General features: G+C 37.0%; 1 protein-coding gene and 1 non-coding gene across 3 annotated transcripts in view; both read right to left on the reverse strand.

Annotated features, from left to right (window-relative positions):
- ORC5 (origin recognition complex subunit 5) overlaps positions 1 to 25,453 on the reverse strand; it is a 58,645-nt gene extending 33,192 nt beyond the window's left edge. Inside the window, exons 1-13 of one of the 2 annotated variants that reach the window (XM_015885609.3) lie at positions 25,399 to 25,453; positions 24,373 to 24,556; positions 23,928 to 24,020; positions 22,202 to 22,399; positions 19,658 to 19,732; positions 17,259 to 17,370; positions 16,774 to 16,904; positions 13,862 to 13,910; positions 13,256 to 13,346; positions 11,779 to 11,828; positions 10,065 to 10,177; positions 8,080 to 8,127; positions 600 to 710 (exon numbers count right to left, since the gene is read on the reverse strand). In XM_015885609.3, the coding sequence (XP_015741095.2) occupies positions 600 to 710; positions 8,080 to 8,127; positions 10,065 to 10,177; positions 11,779 to 11,828; positions 13,256 to 13,346; positions 13,862 to 13,910; positions 16,774 to 16,904; positions 17,259 to 17,370; positions 19,658 to 19,732; positions 22,202 to 22,399; positions 23,928 to 24,020; positions 24,373 to 24,483 (1,182 nt within the window). In that variant the 5' untranslated portion in view covers positions 24,484 to 24,556; positions 25,399 to 25,453. Of the gene's footprint in view, positions 1 to 599; positions 711 to 8,079; positions 8,128 to 10,064; positions 10,178 to 11,778; positions 11,829 to 13,255; positions 13,347 to 13,861; positions 13,911 to 16,773; positions 16,905 to 17,258; positions 17,371 to 19,657; positions 19,733 to 22,201; positions 22,400 to 23,927; positions 24,021 to 24,372; positions 24,557 to 25,363 lie in introns of both variants that reach the window. The other variant, XM_015885530.3, reaches the window with a different exon arrangement.
- On the reverse strand, positions 15,622 to 15,692 carry TRNAG-CCC (transfer RNA glycine (anticodon CCC)). Its single transcript has one exon. It is a non-coding gene; the product is annotated as a tRNA-Gly (tRNA).
- Positions 25,454 to 26,121: the final 668 nt, after the last annotated feature.

The raw sequence follows: 26,121 nt of genomic DNA on the forward strand, positions 1-26,121 counted from the left end.
CCTCTGAGAAAGGAGATAAGTCCAAGTGGAAAGTATCATCCCTATGACATACATATACCACAGCAGGTATATTTCACCTTCAAAGACCTTACTCCTCCTTCTGCTCTTATCTTGACTACTACAACTTCTGTAACACATTATGAGCGATTCATTCTGTCCATAGGATAGAGAACACTTATACGCTTAAACTGAAATGCAAGAAGGCTAAGAGACTTCAGTGAGAACCCAACAAGCAAATCAACACAGATAACATTCCACAATTAAGAGAAACTGTAGCTATTATAAACTTTCAGATCACTACACAGATAAAGCTTGTATTCATGGCTACTTATACAGATAAATACTACTATGTGTAGGGAACCTGCTTTGGCAGGGGGGATGGACTCGATGATCTCTAGAGGTCCCTTCCAACCCCTACAATTCTGTGATTCTGTGATACTGTGAGACTTCAGCTTAAATTAATAATGTGCTTATTTTTCTATCATATTCCATTAAAATAGCAACTTTAAAAAGAGCCAACAAAAAAAAACAACAAACAACCCACACACATCTGTGTGAAACCTTTTGATAACTTCCACACACAATATACAAGAACTCACCTGGGAAAATATATTTGCAGTTGGAGCGACTCTGTTGTCCACAATACTATATAATATTGCTAATAATCTGTCCAGAGGAAATGGCTTTGGTCCAAGGAGGTGATTGCTGGTCTGCAAAACAAACAAGAGTTTTTAATCCAGGAGATTTTCCCCACAGTATCAGAAGATGCTATTCTTGTAATTTTCAGTCTCTAGGGAGGCATAATCACTCACAGTAATCATATATATATATAGCCTCATATATATTATGGAAAACAAATACATGCTTTCCAATCAATATAAAAACACAGAGAGCTCTAGTCAACGTGGCAAGAGTTCAAACTGCACAATAAATGGGAACATATAACAAAATCTGATGCCAAATTTCCTGCCACTGGATTTATAGATTTACTTGTGCTATTAAATTACCTTGCCCGATCTATAGATTAAAGAGGAAAGACCAGATTTTATGACAAGGTACAATAGTTTCCTTCAGTTTATAATGGGAAGACACATTAGACTTCTTAAAAACTAACAATTTTTTACCTAGTGAAAGATGAAAATGTTCGGATTTATTCTGTTGTCTATAGTCTGTAATCCACAATCACCTGACAAGTACTGCACATCACAGCAGTTCTTAAAAATCTGCAGGAAATGTTTTCTAAATATGTTTCTTGGGTGTTTTCCCTACAGAAAACAAATGCTTTACTAGATAGTTTCATTTTGAAAATGTTTATAATGAGGAGATTCTGCTAAAGTATCACCATATCTGCTTTGATTCATTTTAGCTGATCTTCTCCTCTCTTAGACCTAACACTAGTTTCTCTGTTCCGATGGCAGTTGCATTAAGTTCTTATGAAAGCCAGCTGGAAATCAGAAATCCTAATACTACCAAAAATACTACCTACCAAAATAGGCCACATCGCATTAATTTTACATCACACACAGTAGCATGAGGTGCTTTACTTCTAATCATATTTTTGTCAGAAACAAACTGAAAAGTATTGACTAAATGACTACAGAAAAAAAAACATCAGATGTTTCAGAACAAGAGTTCTCCATCTTAAGTGCCATATTAAACCACCCTGATAGGCAGCCTTATGGTCTTCAACATGATTATGGTGAATCAACAGAGTAGATCTTTCATAGTTTGAGATCACCTGATTTTCCACTATTAAGATTGATCACATTTTCATGTGTCCGAGTCATAGCTTTTACTTTAGTCAATTCCAATAAAGAAAACTATGGACCCAAGGGCACTGTAATTGCTTGCTCTGTGCTTCATGTAAGGCCTTCAGTGGAGTAAAAACTTGCTGTAAGACCAGAAAATACACTGGCTCCTGTGAATACTACACTGAAACAACAGGTAACACTCTGCTCTAAAAAAAAACTGATTCTATGACAAGTTCTTCATTCTTCTGGCAATTTAAGACTTTCTAAAATAATGAACTTCTCTAGAAATCAATAATGTCTCCAGATTTAAACTTCATGGATTCAGAACTGGTGTCAAACAATGATGCTGAAGACAACACTTTACTTATATTATTCCACAGAATCGCAGAACAGTTGAGGCACTCTGGCAGTGCCTGGAGGTCATCCAATCCAACCCCTCACTCACACCATTCAACAAGATTTGTTCACTTATATATAAGACTAAAGCTTCACTGCTGATAGTCTCAGAGAACTGACTTTCTGGACTCAGACGAATCTACCAAACTTCAGGCAAAGAACAATAGCAAGCCATATAGACCCAATATGCAGACCTACTGATTTTCACATATACTGCTACAAGAACACACAAAACAGCTCTGATGCATTCTTTACCATCAACAACCAAATATCACTGGACATATGCATGAGGGCTAAAGTTCATCACAGCTACTAAATTCACATACATAATATACATAATTAAGCCACTTTCACTGATTAGTCACAATGACAAAACCATAACTTCATCTTCAAAAAATAATAGACAGTGCACTTGCTTTTAAGTTACTTAAACATATCCCTTTCCTATCTTTCATAAGCACCTGGAATTTAAGGAACTTAGCCAACAGCAATCTTCTTTGAAGCAGACCAGTATGAACTGCTGCATTAATTTGTTGCTAAGCAGTAACAGATTCAAATCCTCTATCCATTCATCTGTTCTCTTAAGTTTCTAAACTGCTTTACTCTTTACATAGCAAAGTGGAAAAGTGTAAGAGTAGGATTCACCTTGCTGATTTCAAGACCTAAATTTAATAGTCTGCACCACTGCACTCACCAGAGATCCACTCAATGGAGTCAGAGGGACCCTCCCACAGACATCCAGGTAATGGTTGGACTAGATGATCTTCTAGGTCTTTTCCAACCTTGATGATTCTGTGAAATCACTCTATGCAGCCTGACTAGATCCCCTCTGAACACCACATGAGCTTTGGTGGCTACTGTACTGAAAGGCATCTAGATTTATGCACAAACTGAATAGGCTGCAAAGCTCCTGCCACATGAGGATGCTGAGAGCTGAACTGCTTAACCCTGAGAAGAAAAGGTTTGTGGGGATCTTACCAGCATGCAGACAGATGGGGCTTCAGGATGTCTCAATTCAAACCCCTCTTGCTCAGAGCAAGGTCAGCTGAGAGACCAGACGGGTTAACCAGGACTACATCAGCACAGCCTTGTAAACCTCAAAGGATACTGAGTGCACTCTGCCTCTTCAGGAAGCCAGTGACACTTCATGACTGTCATTATAGTGAAAAGTCTTTCTCTAACACCTCATACAAACATCTTGTTCCAGCTTATGTCCAGTGTTTCTCTCTCAGGTACAGGACGGGCCTTCCCTCTGCCTCCCCTTAGAGGTCAAGTGCTCCAGCCCTTAACTACCATGAGGATGAACTTGGCCAACTCACTGATCTCCTGTACTGGAGAGGGGGTAGAACTGGACACAGTTCCAGATGCGGTCCAAAGACTGCTAAGCATGAGGGCCCAGCAGGTATCTACTTCCCATCACTTCAGTTGCCTAAACTTAAGGAGCCCACTTAGCTAAGCCCAAAGCCATCTCGTTTTCTCCTAGAAGCTGCTACCAGACAAACTGATAAGACATTTTAGGCACTGCATGTAGTAACAGTGAATTCAAAAGAAAACACAGAAATAAGTTTCTGATTTGCAAAGGTTTTTCTCTTAGGTATTTTTAAAGTAAGCCATTTTATGAAAAGAAGTATAGTTTATAGAGCACAGAACCAGATAATACCAAATTCTCCTCTACACATGCAGTACTGTCAGGTATACACAGTAATATGTAATCAATCATAACCCAGACTGATAAGGAGGACACTTGTTTCCTTTTAAGTGTGTCAAAGTAGAGAGAACAAAATATATTCAGCTTCCTTTTTTGCAGCGCACATTGATCTATTCTTGCTAGCAAAGCAACCAAGATTAAAGAGGAATTTCAGAAGATAGTTTAAAATGCTTCTGGAAAAGAACATCACCAAAATATACCAACATCACCTCTGTGGCATTGGCTTTTAGAAAATGCATTCCTTCAGTGGAAGAACACTTCCAAAACATGTTTTAGCTTCTAAAATCCAGGAGGGGTCCCTAAAGCTATCTCTTAGCTAAGACAGAAAGCAGTAATATCAGAAGTATGTCACCAAAACTGTTTTAAAACCATCTAAACAGAGAAGCCAAATTCACCCTAGCACAGAGCCCTCAAATCAGAATGTAGATAAGGTGGAAGATATGAACTGTATATACCATCCCCTAAACTTCTGCTTCTTAACACAGCAGTTCTGTGAAGCATATCCTTCAACATTACTGAAGTTCCACATTACTGCAATTCTTTTGCAGAAATAAATTCCTGTAAGAGCAGCAACAGATCAGAAATTCTTCCAAACAGAAGACAGTGAAGAATAAGATTTATGAAGATCTTCTGGAATGAGCTGAGGACAAATACTGTATAAAACAATACTTGCAAAAAGCCAACGGAATCCTCATAACGTTCCACAAAGAAAGGTATCTTCCACATTCAGAAATATTATTCATGAGTTTTTAGAGCTATCAAAGCTCCATGCTCTTGCTTAGTGGTTACAAAAAGCACCCAGGCCGGATGTGGCTCTAAGCAGTCTGGTCCAGTGGTTGGTGACCCTGCATGTAGCAGGGGGGGTGAAACTAGATGATCATCGTGGTCCTTTTCAACCCAGGCCATTCTACGATTCTATGATTCTCTTTCCCAGTTGTCACTGCATGTGCTTGTGCAGTTTCATACTCCCAACATTTAAATGACCAAAGCCTTTCTCAGCTTCACAACTCCAAACAAGAATGAGGATCAGATTCATTCTTAAAAAGTAAAAGCTTAACCCAAACTAAATTACCTGCACAAAAAAGTGGAAATTCCTAACCTCAATTGTCTGAACTTTGAACCTTCCTTATCATATCCTAAAAGATGGAGCTGTACTTCTCACTGTGCGTGCTAGAGATGGAAATAACTAAATAAACTCCAGGTTAAAGTCAAGGTAACCTTCTCCAACAAAGCAGAACAACCACCAATACACCTGATCACCTGTAGAAGCATACTCCTGCAAAAGTAGCTTCACCGGGAAAAATCTCACTTACTAAACTGGAAAAACATTGTTCTAGATCAACCACGCAAAGAAACCCAACCAATTCTGCTTTTATCTGCAACAAGGTAAATACAGGCACCTTTTTTTCCCCTCTCAGGGAATTCAAAAGATTTACTTTTTCTAATTAGAAAGCAATGCCTCCAGATTTTCAGCCTGGCTGTACCTAAACACTTAAGGCAGGATTTATTTCACCTAATGTTAGCTTCCTGCCAAGTGGATATGTACAGCCAAACTAGTTTCCTAAGCTCCCATTATACCCAGTAGAAATCTAATCAATATTGTTTATGGTGCAATTCATCCAATTCAATACAGAACCTACTTTAGCATGAGATGAATCTTGCACTGCACTCCAATGCCCACATCAACTGGCTCTGCACTGTCTATAGGAGACTAGTTTAGGTGCAGCACCCACCTGGATTTAAGTGAATGTGAACTTTAAATATGATGCTAGACAATTTTTTTCTAAGCAAAGGTACATAAGCAGACACAATTGGTGTGAAAAACACAAGCAAACCAGCCCCTGCTTGTAACACTGCATATGTAATCCTTTATTCCTGTATTTCCATTTTCTTCACTGTAAAATCAAATACACAAGGTTACTTCTAGGTCAATGCATCTCTGTGCAATATTTATAAAAGTCAGAGGGCAGTAAAAGAAATGCTGGTCTGGACGATCCCTGTGGGGCCCGCAGTCCTTTTCTCTACTATTGCAGGAACAGTGCCTGAAACAATTTCAAAACCAGACTCTGGCCTACAAGAAATTGGAATTTCTAGCATCAACTGTTAGGAGTGAAAGGGCCCTTTTACTTGTCAACTACAAAGAAAACCAGAGCTCCTGTAAAGGGAAGGACCTCTTGAAATTCTACGAAGATCTATCATACTAATCGTTCCCCAAGACATATTTCAACTTCTTACCTGCAATAAGTTTCATGTAACATAGCAGATATCTTCAGTTCAGTATACTTGATGTATAGGATTATAAAGATTTAATTAACTTCAAAGTAACACTAATTTTGTAACGCAACAAAGGTACAAGAATGAGATCTGCAAATTTGGGCTGTGCTGATTATGAGACTTACTTACAGGTGGGCAACAAAGCAAGCTTATTTAAATGCACCACACCTCATCGCACTTTGTGAACAACAGCTCAACGCTTCAGCAGTGGGCTAAATGGAAAACCAACAAAACTAGAACTAATCTGAAGAAGATTAAAAAGAAAAAAGTAACTGAAAACTTAAACTTTTGGGATATTAATTTTGCTTACATAACTACATGGATCTTGTCAGCTACCCTCATTTACTCTTCTTACCTCAGTACCTCTTCCTGTTTTGTTTTTATATCTACTCAATAGTACTTTGTTTCAACAAAAATGTAAATTGACTACAGGGCCGAGACTGTGTCTGCATGGTCTGATGCTGCAGGAACAGTAACAAAATGAATGAAATTTATCATCAACGGAAGCACTTCTGAGCTCTAAGAAGTAAATTCGGATATAAATGCATTTAACAATTACACAGAACAAGCTCTACAGCACAGCTGAGGTGACCGTGACCTCTATATTCTGTCATTCAATCTCTTATTTTCCCCTTTCTTTCACATTCCCGGCTGTTCTCATCTCTTTAGTTGTTCCCATTTCATCACTAAGGCTGAAAATCCTATTGCTGAGAGAATAAAATAAAACACTGCTCCCGCAGAGGCTGCAGGAAGAACACCCTTGGTCGAAGGTATAGCAATTATTTCTCCTCTCTTTCACTCCTGAAAATGATTTATCAACTAATTAAGATGTGGGTGTATTTCAAGAAGATAGCAGCCCTTAAAATAATTAAATACTCCAGAAGATCTCTGGAGTTCACATGCCAGAGAGAAGATGTCATGGACATCTATGTGTACAGGACATATGTATTCAAAGACTCAAAAATTCCTATGTATACTTCATTATCTACTTAAAGCTGCAACAGTTGAAGTAAAATTAAAAGTCAGATTTTAAGTATAATCTGCACCACTACAGAAATGGGAATCAAGGACTCTAATCTCCTGCAAGGCCAAAGAAAAATGAGGGCAGGTTCAGAAGGAAGTTTTATTAAGCTAAGAAATTATCAAATTAAATTTTTCACCCACACTGCATGTGACACAGGGAAGGAAGGACATGATGATGATTTCTGCATGGATTCAGTACTATCTGCACTGCTCCTGATTCTATGATTCATCTAAAAGCAACCACTTGCAGAGTAGGGCAGCAAGGCCTGGGACCTCCAGCATAAGAAGGACACGGAGCTGTTGGATGTGTCCAAAAGAGGGCTACAAAGTTCCTTAGAGGGCTGGAGCACATCTCCCTCAATGAAAAGCTGAGGGAGCTGGGCTTGTTTAGCTTGAAGAAGAGAGAGCTCCAGCCTTTGAGTATTTGAGGGGAACTTATAAGCAGGAAGGAGACACATTTTTTGCACCATCTGACAGTGAAGGCTTTAAACTAGAAGAAGGGAGATCTACATTTTTGCTCAGAGAGTGGCACCCCTGGATGCATTCAAAGCCAGGCCGGATGGGGCCCTGGGCAGTCTGAGCTGGTGGGTGAGTACTTTGCTCATGACACAGAGATTGGAACTAGATTACCTTTAAGGTCCCTTCCAACCTCAAGCCAATCTACAATGACCTTTAAACAGCTTTATTGAACACACTGAGCTGTAAAAAAAGATATGGAGGACAAATTTACGGTACAGTAATAAAAATATATGCATCATACAGAAATGTATATAACGTTAAACAAACGCACCAGTAACTTATTCAAGTAATGCTTGTTTGTACAGTAAAGAATACAGAATAATAAAAAGTATGAAAGTATGAAATCGGTAGTGCAGTAGTAAGAAAATCTTTGTTTCCAAGCTCAGCTTTGAAAAATAAAATAGATACCTTTTCATGTTTCTTCATGAAGTTGGTCTTCTTAATTTTCCCATGATGCTGTAAAACAATGGACAAGAGCAAACACAACATGCAAATCATTTTCTGCTCTTCTTACTGTAGTGACAAAATTAAATGAATCAGAAAGAATCATGTGCTATGTCTGGCAGTATGCTAATACAGTTCTGCTTTTTTATTATGCCTCCGGTATATATAGCTCTGATTCTGCTAAGTAATTCTTCTTACTAGAAGTCCTAAAAATCACACTTCATTGTGCCCCAAGTGGTATAGAACAACACTCTAACACTTTTTGATGGAATGCATAATTTATTTTTTCTGATCTAACCCAGAGCTGGTGAGAACAAATGAAAATCTGCTTTTAATATGGTTCATTACTACCTTCTTCCCCCAACCCTCAATCATATCGTGAAAAGAAAGATTTTTCATTTCGTTTTCACTCCAGAGAAGTTCAAATGATGGCTCTTTGGTTTTTAAAAATACACCCATCTGAATTTTCATTTTTTATCTCCTCCATTTCAGAATTCAGACTATCTGAAAGGTCGCGAAATGACAAACTACGCAACGTTAAGACAGTTCAAGTGGAAGGAGAAAAAGGACAAACAGAAACACAAAGGGGAAACAAACAAATAAAAACAATTTAAAAAGGAGCTTCCTTAAGAAAGAAGATGACAGTCTTCATATGAAGTGTTCGTGTTTTTTAAATGAGGGCAAAATAGAAATATTGTTTTTTAATTATAAATATTCCTCAAAATATCACTTGACGTGTGTTTCCACTAACTTAAGAAGCATTACTGAGTATATCTTCTTAGCATGCTCAATGAATTTTGAAAAAAAATATCCCCAATACAAGAATCTTCTGTCCATTTTAATGATTAAAATCTCACACTCAGCATTTATAGAGCTCAGTATTTGGCCATGTCAATACCTCAGTAACCATGGCATTTTTGATCGACTTTTGAAGAGCTTAATATTATACTGAGTTTTCTATAATTTGCCAGACAAAAAAACAAAAAGGCAGTTTGTTCAGTTAACACATACCTCACATGCTTATAGACAGCAAAGTAATCTTTTTATTATGTCTTTGAAAAGAGAACTGCTCTGATAATATAAAACTGTTGGAGGGAAATGTGACCAAACCTGAGGTTACATGGCATAATAGTGATAGATCATAATGCATATTTTATGCATTTTAAAGGTCATGCTGCCATCCCCATACGGTATATTTCAGTATTTCAATGGTGTTTCAAAGCAACTGAGCAGGTACTCCATTTCTGTGTCAGTACCCTAGAAGTTCACGTTGCATTTACTGTGGGAAAGCTCAGTATGGTTCACATGCAAGAGTGGAAATCAACTTCAGAAATGATAAAAGAGAGACAGGAAAAAATTACATTGAGAAGGTTGTTCAGTGATCACAAGCAAGAAAAGATGTAACACGTTAGGTGATATGCTTTACTTGACTTGATTCTTGTAGGCTTTCTTGTTTGAGTTCCAGGACTAATATAGAAAAATCTGGCCAACAACATTTGTTTAGAATACAAAGCACTTACTATGAAATTGTTTGGTCAAAAGATGCCCATAAAGATAATTTGTCAGTCACAACTTACTACAAGCACACCTACACCCTTATAAAGGACTAGACAGAAAGGCGAAAAACCTTCAGTCTCAGAAACATTAAACTATTAACATAATAGCTTATCATTCACTAGGAACTGCACTAAACTTCAAAACATGTATTTGCAATCTGCATTTTAGAAGAAAAGCATATTCTTAAAGACTTCTCCTCTTGTTCTTTTTTTTCCAGTTGCTCACCCTTACCTGCCACGAATACCATATATTCATGTACACAGGCACGTGCTGTTAAACACACCTCACACACAAAGAAAATTCAGCTGTCAGAGAGTTTTAAACTGGGACAATCATGACTGCTGAAAATTGGATTCCTGTATAAGAAAAAAAATCAACAAAAACACCTTTACCTTAAGAAAGAATCTCTTATCTGTCCTAACAGGATTGTAGGAGGCAAGGTAGGCAGCAATTAGAAGAAATTTGGAGTAGTAAGGAAGTTCCACATGTGCGTGTGCAGAAAGTCCTGTAAAAGAAACAATTGAGAGCAGATTTCAGTGATGTATGAACATCCACAGACTTCAAATTACAGTGGTTTCTATTCTCCTGTTTCAATACTACAGTCTATATGATTTCCTTCTCTCCAGCTGTACTCCTGTAAATAAATAAGTATGGCTTCTTTTGACAAAGCTGTTACCACGGATATAAGGTCAGGAAAGGGCAAGGAATGTTGGCATGAAGCGACACAAAATACACATCCCAAACTCCTTATAGACTTTTCTCAGAAGCAGTATTTAAAAAAAATCAGCAATTCAAAAACCACCGAGGTGTGATCTCCCTAAAAATAATTCAAGGATACTTCCATTCAAGGACACCATCCCAGCAAACAGCACAAATTAACAGACAACCCAGACTCTGAAAGATACAGCTCAGCAAGAAACTGAGCTGCCACGACACCAGAATGTGTGCTGCATCTCCGAGCCACAGTTCAGCATCTCACCATTTTTAGCTACTCTTTTATTTTCTATAAAAAGGAAAATGTTCACAAGACTTGAAACAATACATCTGACCTAGTGTGCTACATAATATACTTCATTAATATAAGAGTCTCACGTATTACGAACACAAGTAGTACGGTCTACTGAGTATTTTCCTTCCTTCTTTTTAATGTACTTCATAATTTTTCCTTTTAAGTATCCTCACTCTTGTCACCACAGTTGTTTCTTTTACACAGCTCACGTAGAATCATCAAACCACTTTGCTTCATGAGTTGTCAAAGTAAAGAGACAACTAAAAGGTCCCTCTTGTACTTTCTTCATTTACTTCAATCATTTCTTGCTCTTTAAAGTACTACTACCTTTACGGCTTAATTCACAAACATCAGCAAATAAAGATGAAGGAATTAAAGATGTTTAAAGATTGAGAATCAAAGCTTACAGAGTGATGAGAAGCAACCCAGACAACAGCCTGTAATTCCTTTTCAGGTATTCACAAAATTACGAGTTTTAGCTTTAGTTTACAAATGAGAATGTTTTGTATTTCATACTGATTACATGGAACAACAAACTAAAAAATAAATCACATGCAGACAATTCAATTTAATAAAGAAGTGTCTATTTCTACAACTGATCTGCTAGTGTTCCATCACGCATCATCTCCTTAATTACATCCACAGTAAATCTGAGTGTTTTAAAGCATGTTATATTATATCATTTTAAGCTGTTGGTAAACAGCATTTGATGGTCCTAGGATACCTGTTTTGCTTAGGAATGTGGTAAACCAGTACAATGTACCAGGTATAACACAGACTTCACTCTTCACTGACTGTTCTGACAGCTGGCATGCATAGGTTTGCAGTTAGCATTATTAGATGGAGAAATACAGATTAAATGAAATTTGCCTATATCCCAAATAGCATCATAGGAAAAATTACTCCTAGGATATACGGAAGGGGAAAAGAGAGAAAAATCCTTTGTAAAAGGCCTTCTCAAAGAAAACATATCTTCCCTGAGCTGTAACTGAACACAAGGTATCCCTGTCCACATTAATTCCAGTCACACTTTATCAGATAACAGCGATCAATCAGAAGTGTATACATTTTACATTACAAGCTTCAACATTTGGCACCTTTAATCTGCCCAGGTTCTTCTTCACTCTGTAATCGTTCCCACTGTGAGCTAAAAGACAGAAAACAAAACGCAAATATGTAAATTAATACTTGTTATTCCCTTGTAAAATCATCTTTTAGTGAAAAAAAACAAACCATATACCAAGTAGATAGTTTAATTACATGATTCTAGCTAGGCCAGAGTGAAAAAATAATTATAAATATCAATTCTTATATATCAAATATAGGTTTCAATAATATGAAAGAAAATAATAATAATACAGGAAACAATTTTATGTTAAGATTTAAAAGTAAAAAAGAGTACAAACTAATAATAAAATATCCATTCCTTTCCATTAAATGATTACAGCATTTTAAGCTTTGAAACAAAGCAAAATTGAATGAAGAATTGATAGTTCCGATTTTTTAATATTCCTAACATGCTTATCCTAACAAGAACAACACTGTAATTACTCCACACTGGAATTTTGAAGTCTGAGTGGGAAAAAAGAAAGCTGATTTTATTCTTCTCTGAGAAGCTTTAGTAAAATCAAGATGAACATTTTGACAGTGAAAAGTAACATCTACAAGTAGGTGTTTCACTTAGTACTGAAATCTTCGCCTTATAATTTCCCCTGAGGAACATTATCAGCATGTCATGGTTTTAGACTATCACTTAGTATACTACAAACAATAACATTTTATTCAAGTACCAAAGTACCGCTGCATTTTTAAAGACCATCATCAACAGTCCCTAAGCTAAAATGTTGTGTGTAATTTATTATCAAATATTAGGCTTATCAGCCATGAGCCGTTAAAAACGTACAAAATAGCTTAATGAGAGCTGATGTAATACTCAAATCATAATGAACGTTCAACCAAATTATTAACCCAATATTTCATACACTGTCTACCTCAAAGGTAGAAAAAAGTTTCATTTTCACCTTGGTTCAGGCAGCACAACAGCATATAACAAAATTCCACTGCTGTAAGTTAAAATTAAAAGAAAACCCAGGAGTAATTGCAGTTCTATAGCCAGAAAAATTAATATGGTTATTTTTATTCCTCAAGTGCTTACAGATATGCAGAAGTAAATCCTAGAACTATTACGCAAGAAGCGGAAATTTATAATAAAAACTGGCAAAATTCAAATTTATAATAAAATAAAAATAGTAAAGAAGGAAAACTAGTAATTTGGGAACCATTAATAAGCTACTTTACATCATCATGTTAGATTACACAGTAATTAGAAGAACCATTAGAGAATATAAAAAGTTAAGACTGTAAGTAGATACTAACAAAGATCAATACTGAATGAATACACAAATATTTGAGGCAAACAAAGCAATTAATACCTCACTGTACTGCCAAGTATAAGTAAAGATTCTATCTAGCACAAAAGAAAGACTGCTCACAAAAGTCCACTGAGACAAAGAAAATATTCATGCAGAAAGCTTGTGAAATACAAAAACAGAGAAAGAAACCACCAAAGGTTACCTGGATATTTCCCGGAGGTAAACTGTCTGCATTGCCTTCTTCAAATGAGGTTCAATATTTTTCCAGAGTTTACGAGTGTCGCGTTCTTTCGCTGCACCAAGTCAAAATAAACTCTGTTAAATGTTTAACTTGTGGAACACAAACCACATCTGCAGCATCTGAACAGTCACAGGCAGAACACAATGACTCTAAATGCTGCCTCACTGTTATGCATTTGCATACACATCCTACGATGCAAGGCTGTTTCTCTGTGGCTATTCTGATGAACTCTGGGACAGTCTGAACTTCTACTTTATTTTCTTCTGAGCCTTGACAGAGAAATAACTTTTGTCACTACTTTGTGGAAGTGCTGCTGCTTGAGAGAGGACAAAGTTGTACAGGGGAGTAGCCAGTTTTCAAAGTATTTCCTTTTCATTTTCTCAAAACATCAACACCAGAAACTTTGATCTTCTATTGCAAATGTTACCTATTGGGTGCAACTTGCCTAAGTGACACTGCTGTGACCAGAAAAATTAACAAAGTGAGGGTCAAAATAGTCTTCCAGAAAGTCAACAGGAAGACATATACATACTCACGCACGTGCTTAAATTAAAGACAGAAGCTTACCTTCTCTTCTGACCACTGGTTCGCAATATTTAGAAAAATTGAGTGCTGCCTACAGAAAGTAAAAAGTATAACACATTAAGAATGTATGACAATACATTTGATCTACCTACAGAACAGAGAACATGATATAATTCATTGGTTTTGTAATCAAAACCAATTATTTCAGTCAATAATTATGCTGTTTTATTTCCAAATATTGTACTGTGAAGTGTCACAACATTCTTGCAGATTAAATATAAGTTGAAATAATCAGCATTGTTGGCAGCAAAATCTGTTTTCTGTAATCAAAGGCTGTAATCCTTAATTTTTTTAAATAACACAACTAAACATTACAAATGGAATTTAAAAAAATAGCTTTGCCTTCAGTACAAAAGTGAGTAATGGAAGTAAACTATAGAGTCTAGATGCAGTTCAACATGTACATGTTGCTTACTTCTGAACTAAAAACTGTCCTAACACATCCATATAGTCACACAAATTCCTTTAAGATAAAAATGTGGGACTTCTGATAAGGATCTAATCTTGAGCTTTTCTGAAATGGTCAAGTAAATAGCACACAGAATATTGTAAAATGACAATCTTCAGAACTCATTCGCCTCCTGTCCTGCTGAATCTTTCTACATCTCTGTGCTAACACACAGAACTCAAGGCAGTGTCTTCAACACATACATTTAATCATTTCAGAAGATTTTATCAATAATCATGCATAGTTACATATGTATTTCTAGGTCATACTAGGCACTATGGGGTGGTTCATAAGATACTGAGAATCACAGAGTCACTTAACAAGGAAAAGATGTCCAAGATCATGTAGTCCAACTGCCTACCCACCACCAGTGCTTTCCCACGTCCCTTAGTACCACATCTAAACAATTCTTGAACATCTCAAAGGAATAGAAACTCAGACACTTCCCCAGGCAGCCTTACACAGTGCTTTTTCCTTATATCCAACCCAAACTTTCCTCTGGTACAACATGAGGACATTCATTCTAGTTCTATTGCTGATTACGTGGGAGAAGAGAGAACTTCCAGTTTGCCACAACCCCTGTTCAGACAGATGTAGGGAGCCATATTGTCTCCTCTGAGCCTGTACTTCTCCAGACTAAACAATCCCAGATCCTTCAGCTGCTTCTTAGAAGACTTTTGCTCCAGACCCCTAAACAGCTTCACTGCCCTTCTCTGGACATGCTCCCAGGTCTCCACATCTTTCTTGCAGTGAGTGACTCAAAACTAAACACAGCAACTGAGGCACGGCCTCACCAGAACCATGTGGAGTAGAGGGATGGCAGGCAGACAGCCTTCTCAGTTGTTGTCATTCATCTGCAAACGTGCTGAGGGCAAACTCTATCCACTATTCAGATCATTAATCATAGAATCATGGAACCACAAGGTTGGAAAGGACCTACAAAATCACCTATGCCAACCATCATGAAGGTGTTAAACAAGGCTTTACCCAATATTGAGAGGAGATGGTCTCCAGCCAGACTTTGCACCATTTACTATTGTCCTGTGGGCTCAGCCACTCTGCCAGTTTTTGATCCACCTCATTCTCTGCTTACCCAGCCCATACATTAACACCTCGTCTATGAGAACACAATGGGGGACAGTGCCAGAGGCCTCACTGATGTCCACAAAGACAATATTCACTGTTCTCCCCACATCTATCAGGTGGGTTGTTTCATCATAGCAGCTTAACAGGCTGGTCAGGCACAACCTCCCCTTGGTAAATCCTTGCTATTGCTGAAGGGAAAAAAACTTCCTGCACTGCCCGGGAATCGAACCCCGGTCGCAAGAATGGGAATCTTGCATGATACCACTACACCAGCAGTGCTACTGCTGGCCCTGCACAAACTACATCTGATGGAGAGACAATCTCATCTAAGTATAAAGCTTTCAAAGTTAACAGATCTCTGTCAATTGTAACTTCTCTAGACCTTTGATTCAAATTAATATGCTATGCTTATGCAAAACTGTACAGAGCCCTACCTTGCTGCTGCTTAACAGCTTAGGTACCTTAAAATCCTCTGTAGGAAGCAAATCAATGCGAAATTTTACAGTACTTAAAAATACAAGAAGTTGTTTCAAATTTTAAGTTAAATTTCCCATACTGATGAAGTATTAACAATGTTGGATGACAAGTTACACTTGGTAAGCATAGGAAATCATAGAACTTGTAGCTGGTCATGCAATGGTTATCTAAGATGATTCACTTGAGTCTTTCTGTCACACACCGAAAGTAACTGTCTCATGTTCCACTGAACATTCTGAATTGTTCAGGAAACAAATACAATGGAATCTGTTAAGAGTAACAAAAGTCCACAACTGCAGCGTGCAAAGTTCAAATCCACATAACCACATACAAAAAGAATCTGAAAAGTAAGGAAGGTTTAAAGAGCAAAATCATAACTACTACTTAAATACACTGTTATACCTAAGTCTATAACAGAGCTGTTCTTCAAACACTGCTGGATTTGCAACAGCTGCTTCTACCATACTTGGAAGTAGCCATAAAAACTTGATGAGATATATCTCCTTATCACAACAGGTGAAAATATTTAGTTTAGTCCTCTTAGCCACTCTGATACTGTGAAATTGCTTCAGTACAGGCAAGATAAAAGAGGAATTCCAGGCTGGGTGAATCACATACAGACTGAATTCCTTTAATGCAGTTTTTGTCCTCTCTGTGACTGGTTGGACACTGTGTAATACAGGAAATCCTTTAAAGCCACCAGAACCATCACAATTTTTGTCATGCATCTTTAGAAAACCACATTTTGTCCTCACACATCTTCTCTTTGCCTACATTCAAAAGTAAATCTAGACTTGCCAGAGTTTTTCAAAGAAACATGCAAATAAACAAAGAACAACAATAACAACAACAGCAGCAAAAAAACTAAAAGAGCTTGTCTCACCAGATGTTGAAGTTCTTTGAGGTCCCTACAGACCATGTAGAAGACGCCAAGCAGAATATTTATATATGCAGAATAGAAATCCGCAGAATATTCGGGAGGATGATTCTGGGACAAGATCTTCTGCAGGTGTCCTATTTAAACATAAGTGTTTGGATAATCTAAGAACAGCTTTAAAAACTGAACACATTTTAAAATAAGCAGAAAAATAATTCCCATTAAAAACAAATGTTATAAAAATAATCATTGTAATTGAAAGAACTAGCAAGTAAAATGGAGTTAAAACATTATTTTTCAATGTTCTGCTAAGAGAAGAAAGATGAGTATTTTAGAGGCAGTATGAATAAAGCCTTCTGCCTTCCAGTAGCTAACGTGCTTTTCAGAATCAGAAAAAGGCACATTGGTAAACATGGTCAAAAACATGTGTACAATTTTTGACAAAGTGTTATTTTATCCCCCTCAAAAAGCCAATTCAAGAATGACATTACCTATGCTGTAATCAGGAAAGTACAAGACGAATGGCTCAAAGCATCCAGTATTTGGACGGAACATTTCCCATACTATTTCACTAAGCAAGATGACTGTCACATTTCTGTCAGTCTACAAGGAGAGGAAAAAAAAAAAGTAACAGATGAACAGAAAAAAACATGACATATTATAACATCAATGAAAAATACCATGACATTTCTATTCAAAATAATAAGCAAACAAAAATGAAATGTACAGTTTAAAACAGATCACTACCATAATAAAGCTTCGGCTAGTCTAGTCAAGAGAGTCATACAGTCGAAGATTTTCATCTTCATCTCTTGCCATTTCATTGACATGTACACATTCTGGGGTTACAGTACTAAACAATACCAAGTTCAATCCAGTCATGGCAGAATTAAGGCAGCAATTTATATTGGTAATCAAACCCAGACTTCCCAAGCAGATTGGAAGAGTTAACTAGTGAAAGCTCAGATCTCTTTAAAACCAAGCTAGTACTTTATTTTCAAGGTCGGGTGGAGAGTAGGAACAGCAGGTTTTTGAATATTGCCATTCTTTCCTTGTATCACATCTCAGTGCTTCAATGCAGTTCTCACTATATCCAAAGAATGCTGCAGTCTTGTAGTTCGAACTAGACAATGTCTACAGAAAAAACCTACAAAGAGCTCTGTCAAAACCCTGACTGATAAATGACATTTAATGTGAGTTATGAATGACATGAAAAGTTTAAGTGTTATTCCCCTTCTCTTAAATTCCCACTTCTTGCTAAAATGAACCAACATTCTTTATTGTTTCTTGTTTCTCTACTTGTATTCATCTATTTTCCCTTAATGAGCTCACTTTTCTATATTTTCTTCCCCAGACCTCCTACCCATTTTAGCTAAGAAAAAGCTATTTCCTGACAGACCTTCCAATATGAAAAATGTAAATAACTTTCTATCATAACCCATACAGAAATCAAAAATTCAATTTTCACAAATGATGCCCTGTTCCACAAAATACCTGACTGCTAATGAAGACCCTTGCCTCCTAAGCATGAAAGTAAATGATAATTGAACTTTGCCCCTATGACATTCATCTCCTTGCACATGAGTTTTACAGCATCTCAATTCAGAACACAGGAAAGTCGATATCAGCATTACGAAAGGCTAGCAAACTTATCTGGAGATCACTTTTGAACTTCAAGATGCTGCTTTAGCATATTTAAAACAAAAAACATATGCTTTTTTGGTTCCTGAACATTAGGGGCTATGCTTCCCTCATTTATTGTCAGTTCGTTTCTTCTCTAGGGCAGCAAACTCTTCAATGTGGGCAAAACAAACAAGGGTCAGAAAAACCTGCTGCCAAGATTAAAAACACAGCTCTGAATGAGACTTCATTCAGTCAATAGTGAAATGAGTGTCACCAGAAGGTTACTGACAAGTTCTTGAGGTACAAAAAAAATAGCCCTCTATTCAATTGTTCAGCCATTTCAAAATACCACCATTTTCTGGTTTTGTTTTCTATTTATTTCCAGAGAATACCCTGGTTTTACTTCTTCCAAGGGATAGAAGACATATTCTGACTATATAGTTCAGAAGTGAAAGAGGATAAGATACAGAGTTTAACTTCAAATCAGACACTTGCTATGGTGTGATTACAGTAGAAACATAAAAACCTTCTGTCAACATCAAGCACGTTCTCAGCTGCTGAGCTGAGCAAGTCCAGCCACAAGAAATAGCTCATACTGTTCTGAAAAGGCCATCAAGAAATGGCCTGAAGTTTCACGTGGGAAAAAACTGAGAAAAATAAATATTTCTTGAACTGCAAATCCATGTTTCTGATGCTGAACTCGCTGTGTTTGATTGAGCTTTCTGAGTCAGCCTGACTCAGATGTAGTTTTAGAATCCCCACACTCACATTCAGAAATACTAGAAGGACTGTTTTTTTAACTTATCTCTTGTTGGTACAAAGTATGCAGTAGGTAGGACCTGTGTTGAACTTTTGCCTGATAGACCACAGCGTTCCTTTTTTGCTTTCTTGGGGTAGTTATTACAGAATTTTAAACGAAGTATAGAAAAAAGTTACATTCTTCTTAAAAACACAATGATTCAAGAAAAGGCTGCTACATTTCTGGCATCAGCATCTCTATCAGAAGGTATTATTAAATTTCACTCTTATTTGTTCATACTGAAGGATAAGAAAGACCTGCCAGTATTTAAATTCTGGTTTACTTTCCAATTTTGACCTCTGCCAGTTGCTTATTTTCAGGAAATTAAACAGACAAACCAACCAACTTTGCAGCTTTCCTAACCTAAGGAATCTCTTTCCCTGATGAGCATAGACAGACAGATATCTCATGTGTGGTTATTCTGAATGTAGGAATCATATCATACATTTGTTTTCTTGAGATACTCACCAATTCTTGAAGCCTAAGAAATGCTGGCAGGATGTTTGCTTCCATTTCCCTTAGCTGTTCTGCTCGATCCAGTACCTATAACAAAATAATGAGATCATCACATTAAAAATATTAACCTGAACTCCCAAGCAGACTTGAAATCCATTCTCAGCTGCTGGATACACATTTCACCAATAGGTCTCAGACAAGAGGAAACTAAGTAGGAAGTCACATTAAGTAAGAAACATCTGAGAGATTATTGTTTCAGCTGTGCTTCCAGAAAGGCTACCAAACAAAAGATACAACCTCCAGAAAGCTACACTCTTATACCTAAAAGTAGCAAGAATTAATAAGAACATATATCGATCAAGAAAACTGTAATATCATTTATAAGCAGTGAAATCTCCATTTTCTCCAAAAGTATTTTTCTATTAAAAACTGGGTACTGTGTCAACTCTGAATTAACACACCGTAGGAGAGCTGTCTTTTACCACTATTAAGTCATGACTCCGAAATAATGAAGAGCTACCACTTAATACCATCAAGTAGCTAACATCTAGAGTTCATACAACTGAATTTTGAGATAAACTTTTCTTACCATAGTTCATAGTTTCATAGTTTCATAGTTTCGTGCGGGTTGGAAGGGACCTTAGAGATCATCGAGTCCAGCCCCCGGAATTCGAGCCTCTGTGTAGCAGAGCGGCACTTCTACCACTTGCGCCACAGGGGGGATTCGAACTCCGGGCCCCAGTGTTGCAAGGCGGCGTCTTTAACCACAGTTCATAGCCCAGAAGTTTACAGAATTTTATGTAAACCCTCTGTAGTAATAACAGATATGTGGTGTATGTATAGCTTGTACAAGAAACACTAACATAAAATCATAGAATTGCTCAGGTTGGAAAAGACCTTAAAGATCATCACAACTGAATATTTGAGTCTAGAGGGAAACAAACAGCAGAATAAAAGCAGTTTTAAAAAAATCGTATTGTTGAGCAATAATAAAACTGCAGATTCTTACTTCTCGATAGTGATGAATACTGCAGATGTACAAATGAACAGAAGTTATAGCTGTTCTACTTATTTCAGATAGTTATAAGGAATAAATTAATTTTTTGGAAGTAATCACAAGCACACAGCACCCGTGCTTGAGTTAACAGAAGCATTTAGAATCCTTTGCTTAAGAGTCAACATTTATCTTAATTCACTGTGAATTAATTAAGCTGAAACATTAGATTATTTACTACCAAAGTGAAATAGAATAAATTGTCTTTGCCAGTTGATGCTACCAGCACACTGGACTTCCATCAGTCTCAATTTAAACAGTTCTATCATAAACCCAGATGACACAAGTTAATTAATACACATGAATTGCTTTCCTGCGTTCCTGTCTGCTCCCAAGCAGAACAGAACTGAAATACTAATTTAATACTTAATTCTTCTGATTCAGCAACTATTTATCTGAAACAACTGAAACTTTCTAAGTATTTAATGCTCTGCTTCCTGTAACCACTGTTCAGGAACATTCTGATTTCCAGATCAATAATAAGGATTTACTCTATATTTTGTGAAATCTGCTTTAATGCTAAATTCTGTTTTTATGGAATTGTTGAAAGATGTCAATACCACTTTTTTTTTTTTTGTCTCTATATTAAATTTAATTACCAATAAGTAGTTCATTATATATTATAAGTATTGGTTTGGAGTTATCAACTTCATGAGCTTCACCAGTTAGCATCCCTTTCCATAAATGCAATATTTTTATATCCATTAAAAAAATACTTAAGTATAACCTGTGAAACAAAGTGTAGAATTTTCTGTGTAATTCTGAACTTCTTGTTTGACTACAAAAAAGCAAAGCAATGCGCTCTGCAACTGGTCTGAGAAACACACAAAGTGACAACCCCAGGTTATCAAACTTCCAATCTTGAGTCACTTTCATGTTTTCATAAATAATCAATTTGACTTCGTTTAACAAATTATTTAATTCCTAATGCATGCTTCATATTTCTTTCAATATTCATCTGTTGACACAATCAATGCTGTTAATGATGTCTGCAAATATTTACTAGTCGATGTAGCTAGATTAGCACAATTCCTGTGTACAAGTCCTATGCTGATTCAATCGTACCTGTGATCTAAGTTCTCATATTTTCTTCTGCAGTCTGCTTCTTTCCTCCACTTAAATATGTCATCAAATCTATCACTGCAGGATTTCTGACATCTCAGTGTTAAAACCTCAGTTCTTACCTCCAAGGGCAGCAGTCTAAAGATAACATTCATAGAGGAAATTGTGTATTTTAATTCCTTAGTATGACCTCTGACTTAAGTCTACAATAGTCGACAAATTGTTGTCACTTGTGTGCACCATAATGTGCTTCATCCCTGCTTCCTGCTTTTGCCTTCTCATTTGTGAAATTATCTTCTTCACAAAGAAGAAGTACCTGGCTGTGACTTAAGAACTATGAAACAAATATAGCCTCTCTATAGATAATAAGAGACTTAATTATGCAGTATAATTTACGGCAACTACTTACAAAACCTACCCACAAAAATCAAATTACTTACAACATATACTGTTTGATCTTGAAGATTTTGACTCGCAAGAGTTTGTTTAAACAGCCGCACAAAGTCATTGAAGGTATCGCAAGGCACATGAGAAACTTGTTTTGTTTCAGAAGAATAGTTTTGCAACTGGAAGAGAATTTCTTCTAAAAGAAGTCGTGAAGTAAAGAATTCCACACAGTTCACAAACACGTGAGGGAGCTGGAGGTGATAAAAATAACCAACTTCATTACTATACTTTATGAACAGTGCTTTTTCAATATAAATACTCCACAATCAACTTTCCCTTCCATATGAAGCATTGAAAGAAACCAAACACTGCTGACACAATAGAGAGCATAAACAAAACAATAACCACCACCTCTCACTGTAGACAAATAATTACCGACGTATCCCATCAAACTGTCACAAGTCATAAGGTGATGAGAGATCTGACAAATCCTCATACAAAACATGCGGTGTACCTTCCAATTATGTTTTAAAATTTCTCTTCTGATAGCAAAACATAGAAAGAACACCAAATAGCATTTTGATCAAAGGACAAGATGATCACAACACATTACAGTCTCATAAAATAACCCATTACAAACCACTGTGTCTGGATAGCATGAACTTCTCAAACTTGTATTATAAAGAAGCTAGCAGCACACACTTCAAAGAAATTACTCAATGCTTTTGGCATTCACTGCATACAAATGACCCTAAGATGAAGTGTAGGATTCTATATAAGACACGCAATAAATTGGTTTGTGCAGAATATTCCATACAGGTCTGAAAAATGTGCATATATATTTATTTTCTGTGATTATTTGGCATTAACCCATTTCAAATTTCAATATGGCACTAACCAATTTCAAATCAAGATGATTTTACTTAGAAAGCAGGAATCCTTGATGTGAATTTTCTTTTGCATTTGTGTGCTCCTTATTGTGAAGAAAAGTTGTTGATTCATAGAATCATAGAATCACAAGGTTGGAAAGGACCTATAAGATCATCTAGTCCAACTGTCCTCCCTTTACTATACCTACAGGAAACCCCTAAACCATATCTCCTTGAATCTGCAAAAGTTTCAGGACAAATGGCAGCAGCATTTGCACAGAATGCTAATCACTGCACAGTATGTTCAAGCTTTTGGGACTACATTTAAAGAGATTACGCACACCCAACTGAACAGAACTGAAATCAGTTTGTTAACAAAAAGTAAAACTCTACTTTAGTAAACTCTTCTTACTGTCACTCATCTTCTCTCACAGCTGCTCCAGCACTCAGTCCCTAACATTTTAGGCTAGGATCAGCTTTGCAACACATGTCCGCTGACTTTGCTGGGACATTCAGGTATCACCAAAATTACATTTGTGAAGCTTCCATAAGTTGTTGGTTTTTTTCTTAATGTTCAAATAAACAATTAAAAGAGAATTACAAGATAGCAAGTAACCCCTTGTCGCTGAGATCCCATTGCAGGTTAAATCCTTTTCAGAAAGAGGAAAAGAATAGGATGCTTTTTCTTCCCCTTCTAAACTTTCCTTAGAAAAAAAATATTCTTCTATATGTTATATCTTAATATATACTATTTCACAGTAAGCAGAGGGGGGAAAAAAATAAAACCAAGGCAGAAATGACTGAGGAAACAAACCACTATGGGAAATCAGACACACAGCTGAGGATTATGCTTTTAATCACTCCTCCATTACAAAGCTCTAAATTCAGTATCAAATGCAAACAAACTTACCTGCAATGTGTTTAGAAGAGTCTTCATCACATAGGTCTTCCCACTAGACGTATGTCCATAGATAAAGATGGATGGAAAACTCAACTGCTGACGCTGGGGAGAAAAACAAGTTTGAAAAGAAAATGGTTGCCATTTTGACACTTGTTCTGCTTTTTTCTGTTGTTTGTTTGCAACAGAGGATTTACCAATGAAGTTTTCCCACCAAAAAAAAAAAAAAAAAAAGTTATCTTCAAAACTGATGTATAAAATACATCAATTAACATGAAACAAAACTTGATCACATTGATACCACGATTGCTGAAATGCTGAGAGAATAAGTCCCAAGAATCAAAAGTCACATATGTACCCAAACTACATTCATAACAACATCACAGAAACTTTACTTTTACTCCAAAATAACAAAACATCATTGTTCCACTGAAATACACGAGATAGAAAGCACTACCTCTCCAAATATTGACAGCAACATGGACACTTGGGATTCTCGACAAGGCACCAAACTTTCCAAGCAAAGGAGAGTAGCTGGTGGATAAGCTGGATGTTGAAGAATAGGCATTTTGATGCTCCTGTAGTCAGGATCCTAAACATGAACGTCCCTCCTGAGGTGCGGAGATAAGAAATAAAGTGATCTGGAAAATATAAAGTTTTAATTATGATTTGCTGTCATATAAAGGATATACCTAAATTGGGCTTTACTACATAAGGCATTATATGGCTATTTTCACATATGGCAGATTGCAAACATTCAGATAAAAATGGAAAGGTATGCAATATATCAGCTAATCACTATAGTAAAGAACGGTCACATTTAACTGGAGAAACACATATTTTGATCTGTCTTTATACACATTCAAAAGTAGCAAGATAATAAAATGAGAAAAGCAGATCAGTCACAGATCAGGCCAGCCAGTAAGTTAGGATCTGCAAGTAACAGGGCACAGGTAGGGCATAAGGAAAGATAAGGACAACAAAATAATAGCCCTTTAGGTGTTAACATGAAAGTAGGACAAACTAAAGCTTAAAGCAGCAGTAACATATGAATAAAATCAATCTGATGATGAAGTCTGGAAATACTGATCAAAAATAGTAGGAGCTAAATTACCAGACCAATCAGGTCCAGGTAAAGCTGTAACACTGATCACAGTCTTTTAGACTGCAATAAGTCAGGAAATACTGAAGGTCTGACTGTCCACTCCCTGCAAAGGCTTCATTTTAGTTACAAAACACAGAAGAACAGCTCTGTTCTCATTCTCCTGCACCTTCTAAAACTGCTGTAAAGATATAAGTAAAGAAGGACAGCAGCTCACAGAGCCCCCCCCCCTCCCGTAACGATACCGAAGGGGCTGAAAGCAGAGCCCGGGCCCAGCGGGCACCTCGGGACAGGACGCCACGTCCTCACCTCAGCACTCGCTTCCCCTCCTGCCCGCCCCCCTCACCTCGCTCCTCGGCCCCGCCGCAGTTCAACCATCACCTCACTCAGTCCCGCTCTATCACACACGCCGCCGCCGCTCCCCCTTTCTTTGTGCAGTGCGCAGGCGCGGAGCATGCACGCATGCGCCGTAGAGACATGGCGGTGGATGGCGTCGGTGTGACCGAGGCAGCGCGGGAAAAGGCGGGAGGGGAATGTGGAGGCTGAGGGGATTGAATGGCCTCACTTCTACAACACTAGTTATTAATTGAGACCAACAATACTTCATCATTTAGCTTCTAATATGGAATTCACACAAAATACCTTTTGTTAGGAATAGAATACTCTATGATTTCATTCATATCACTGAGATTCCTGATTTGTTGAACTTATAAACATGTGAAGTACAGAATTAGGCTGTTTACCATGTAAACACATAGAACTGCATTTCGAACATATACATACCCTGTGTAGGCTTTGCGTAATACAATATAGAGACTATTATAAGGCTCAGTATAATACAATATAGAGGCTATTATAAGTGTAAATGCTCTGCAGAATTTTCTTCTTCGTTTCCCTGTCTTTCCAGGATGTATTTTACCAGTAATGCTGTTGTGCATTATGCCATTGAGGCTGTATCTGGATTATTACTTGGCAGCCTCTTCCTATTCAGAAAAGTCATTTTAAACTGATAGAGGTGCAGAAAAGGGCTCCCATAAAGAGCAGGAAGATAAGAAATTATTGCCCTGGAAAGACATTCTCTTGAAAGGATAGTTAAAGTGGTAT

Source organism: Coturnix japonica, chromosome 1 (genome assembly GCF_054131305.1).
Source record: "Coturnix japonica strain WE chromosome 1, WE-NBRP24, whole genome shotgun sequence".
NCBI classification, from domain to species: domain Eukaryota; kingdom Metazoa; phylum Chordata; class Aves; order Galliformes; family Phasianidae; genus Coturnix; species Coturnix japonica.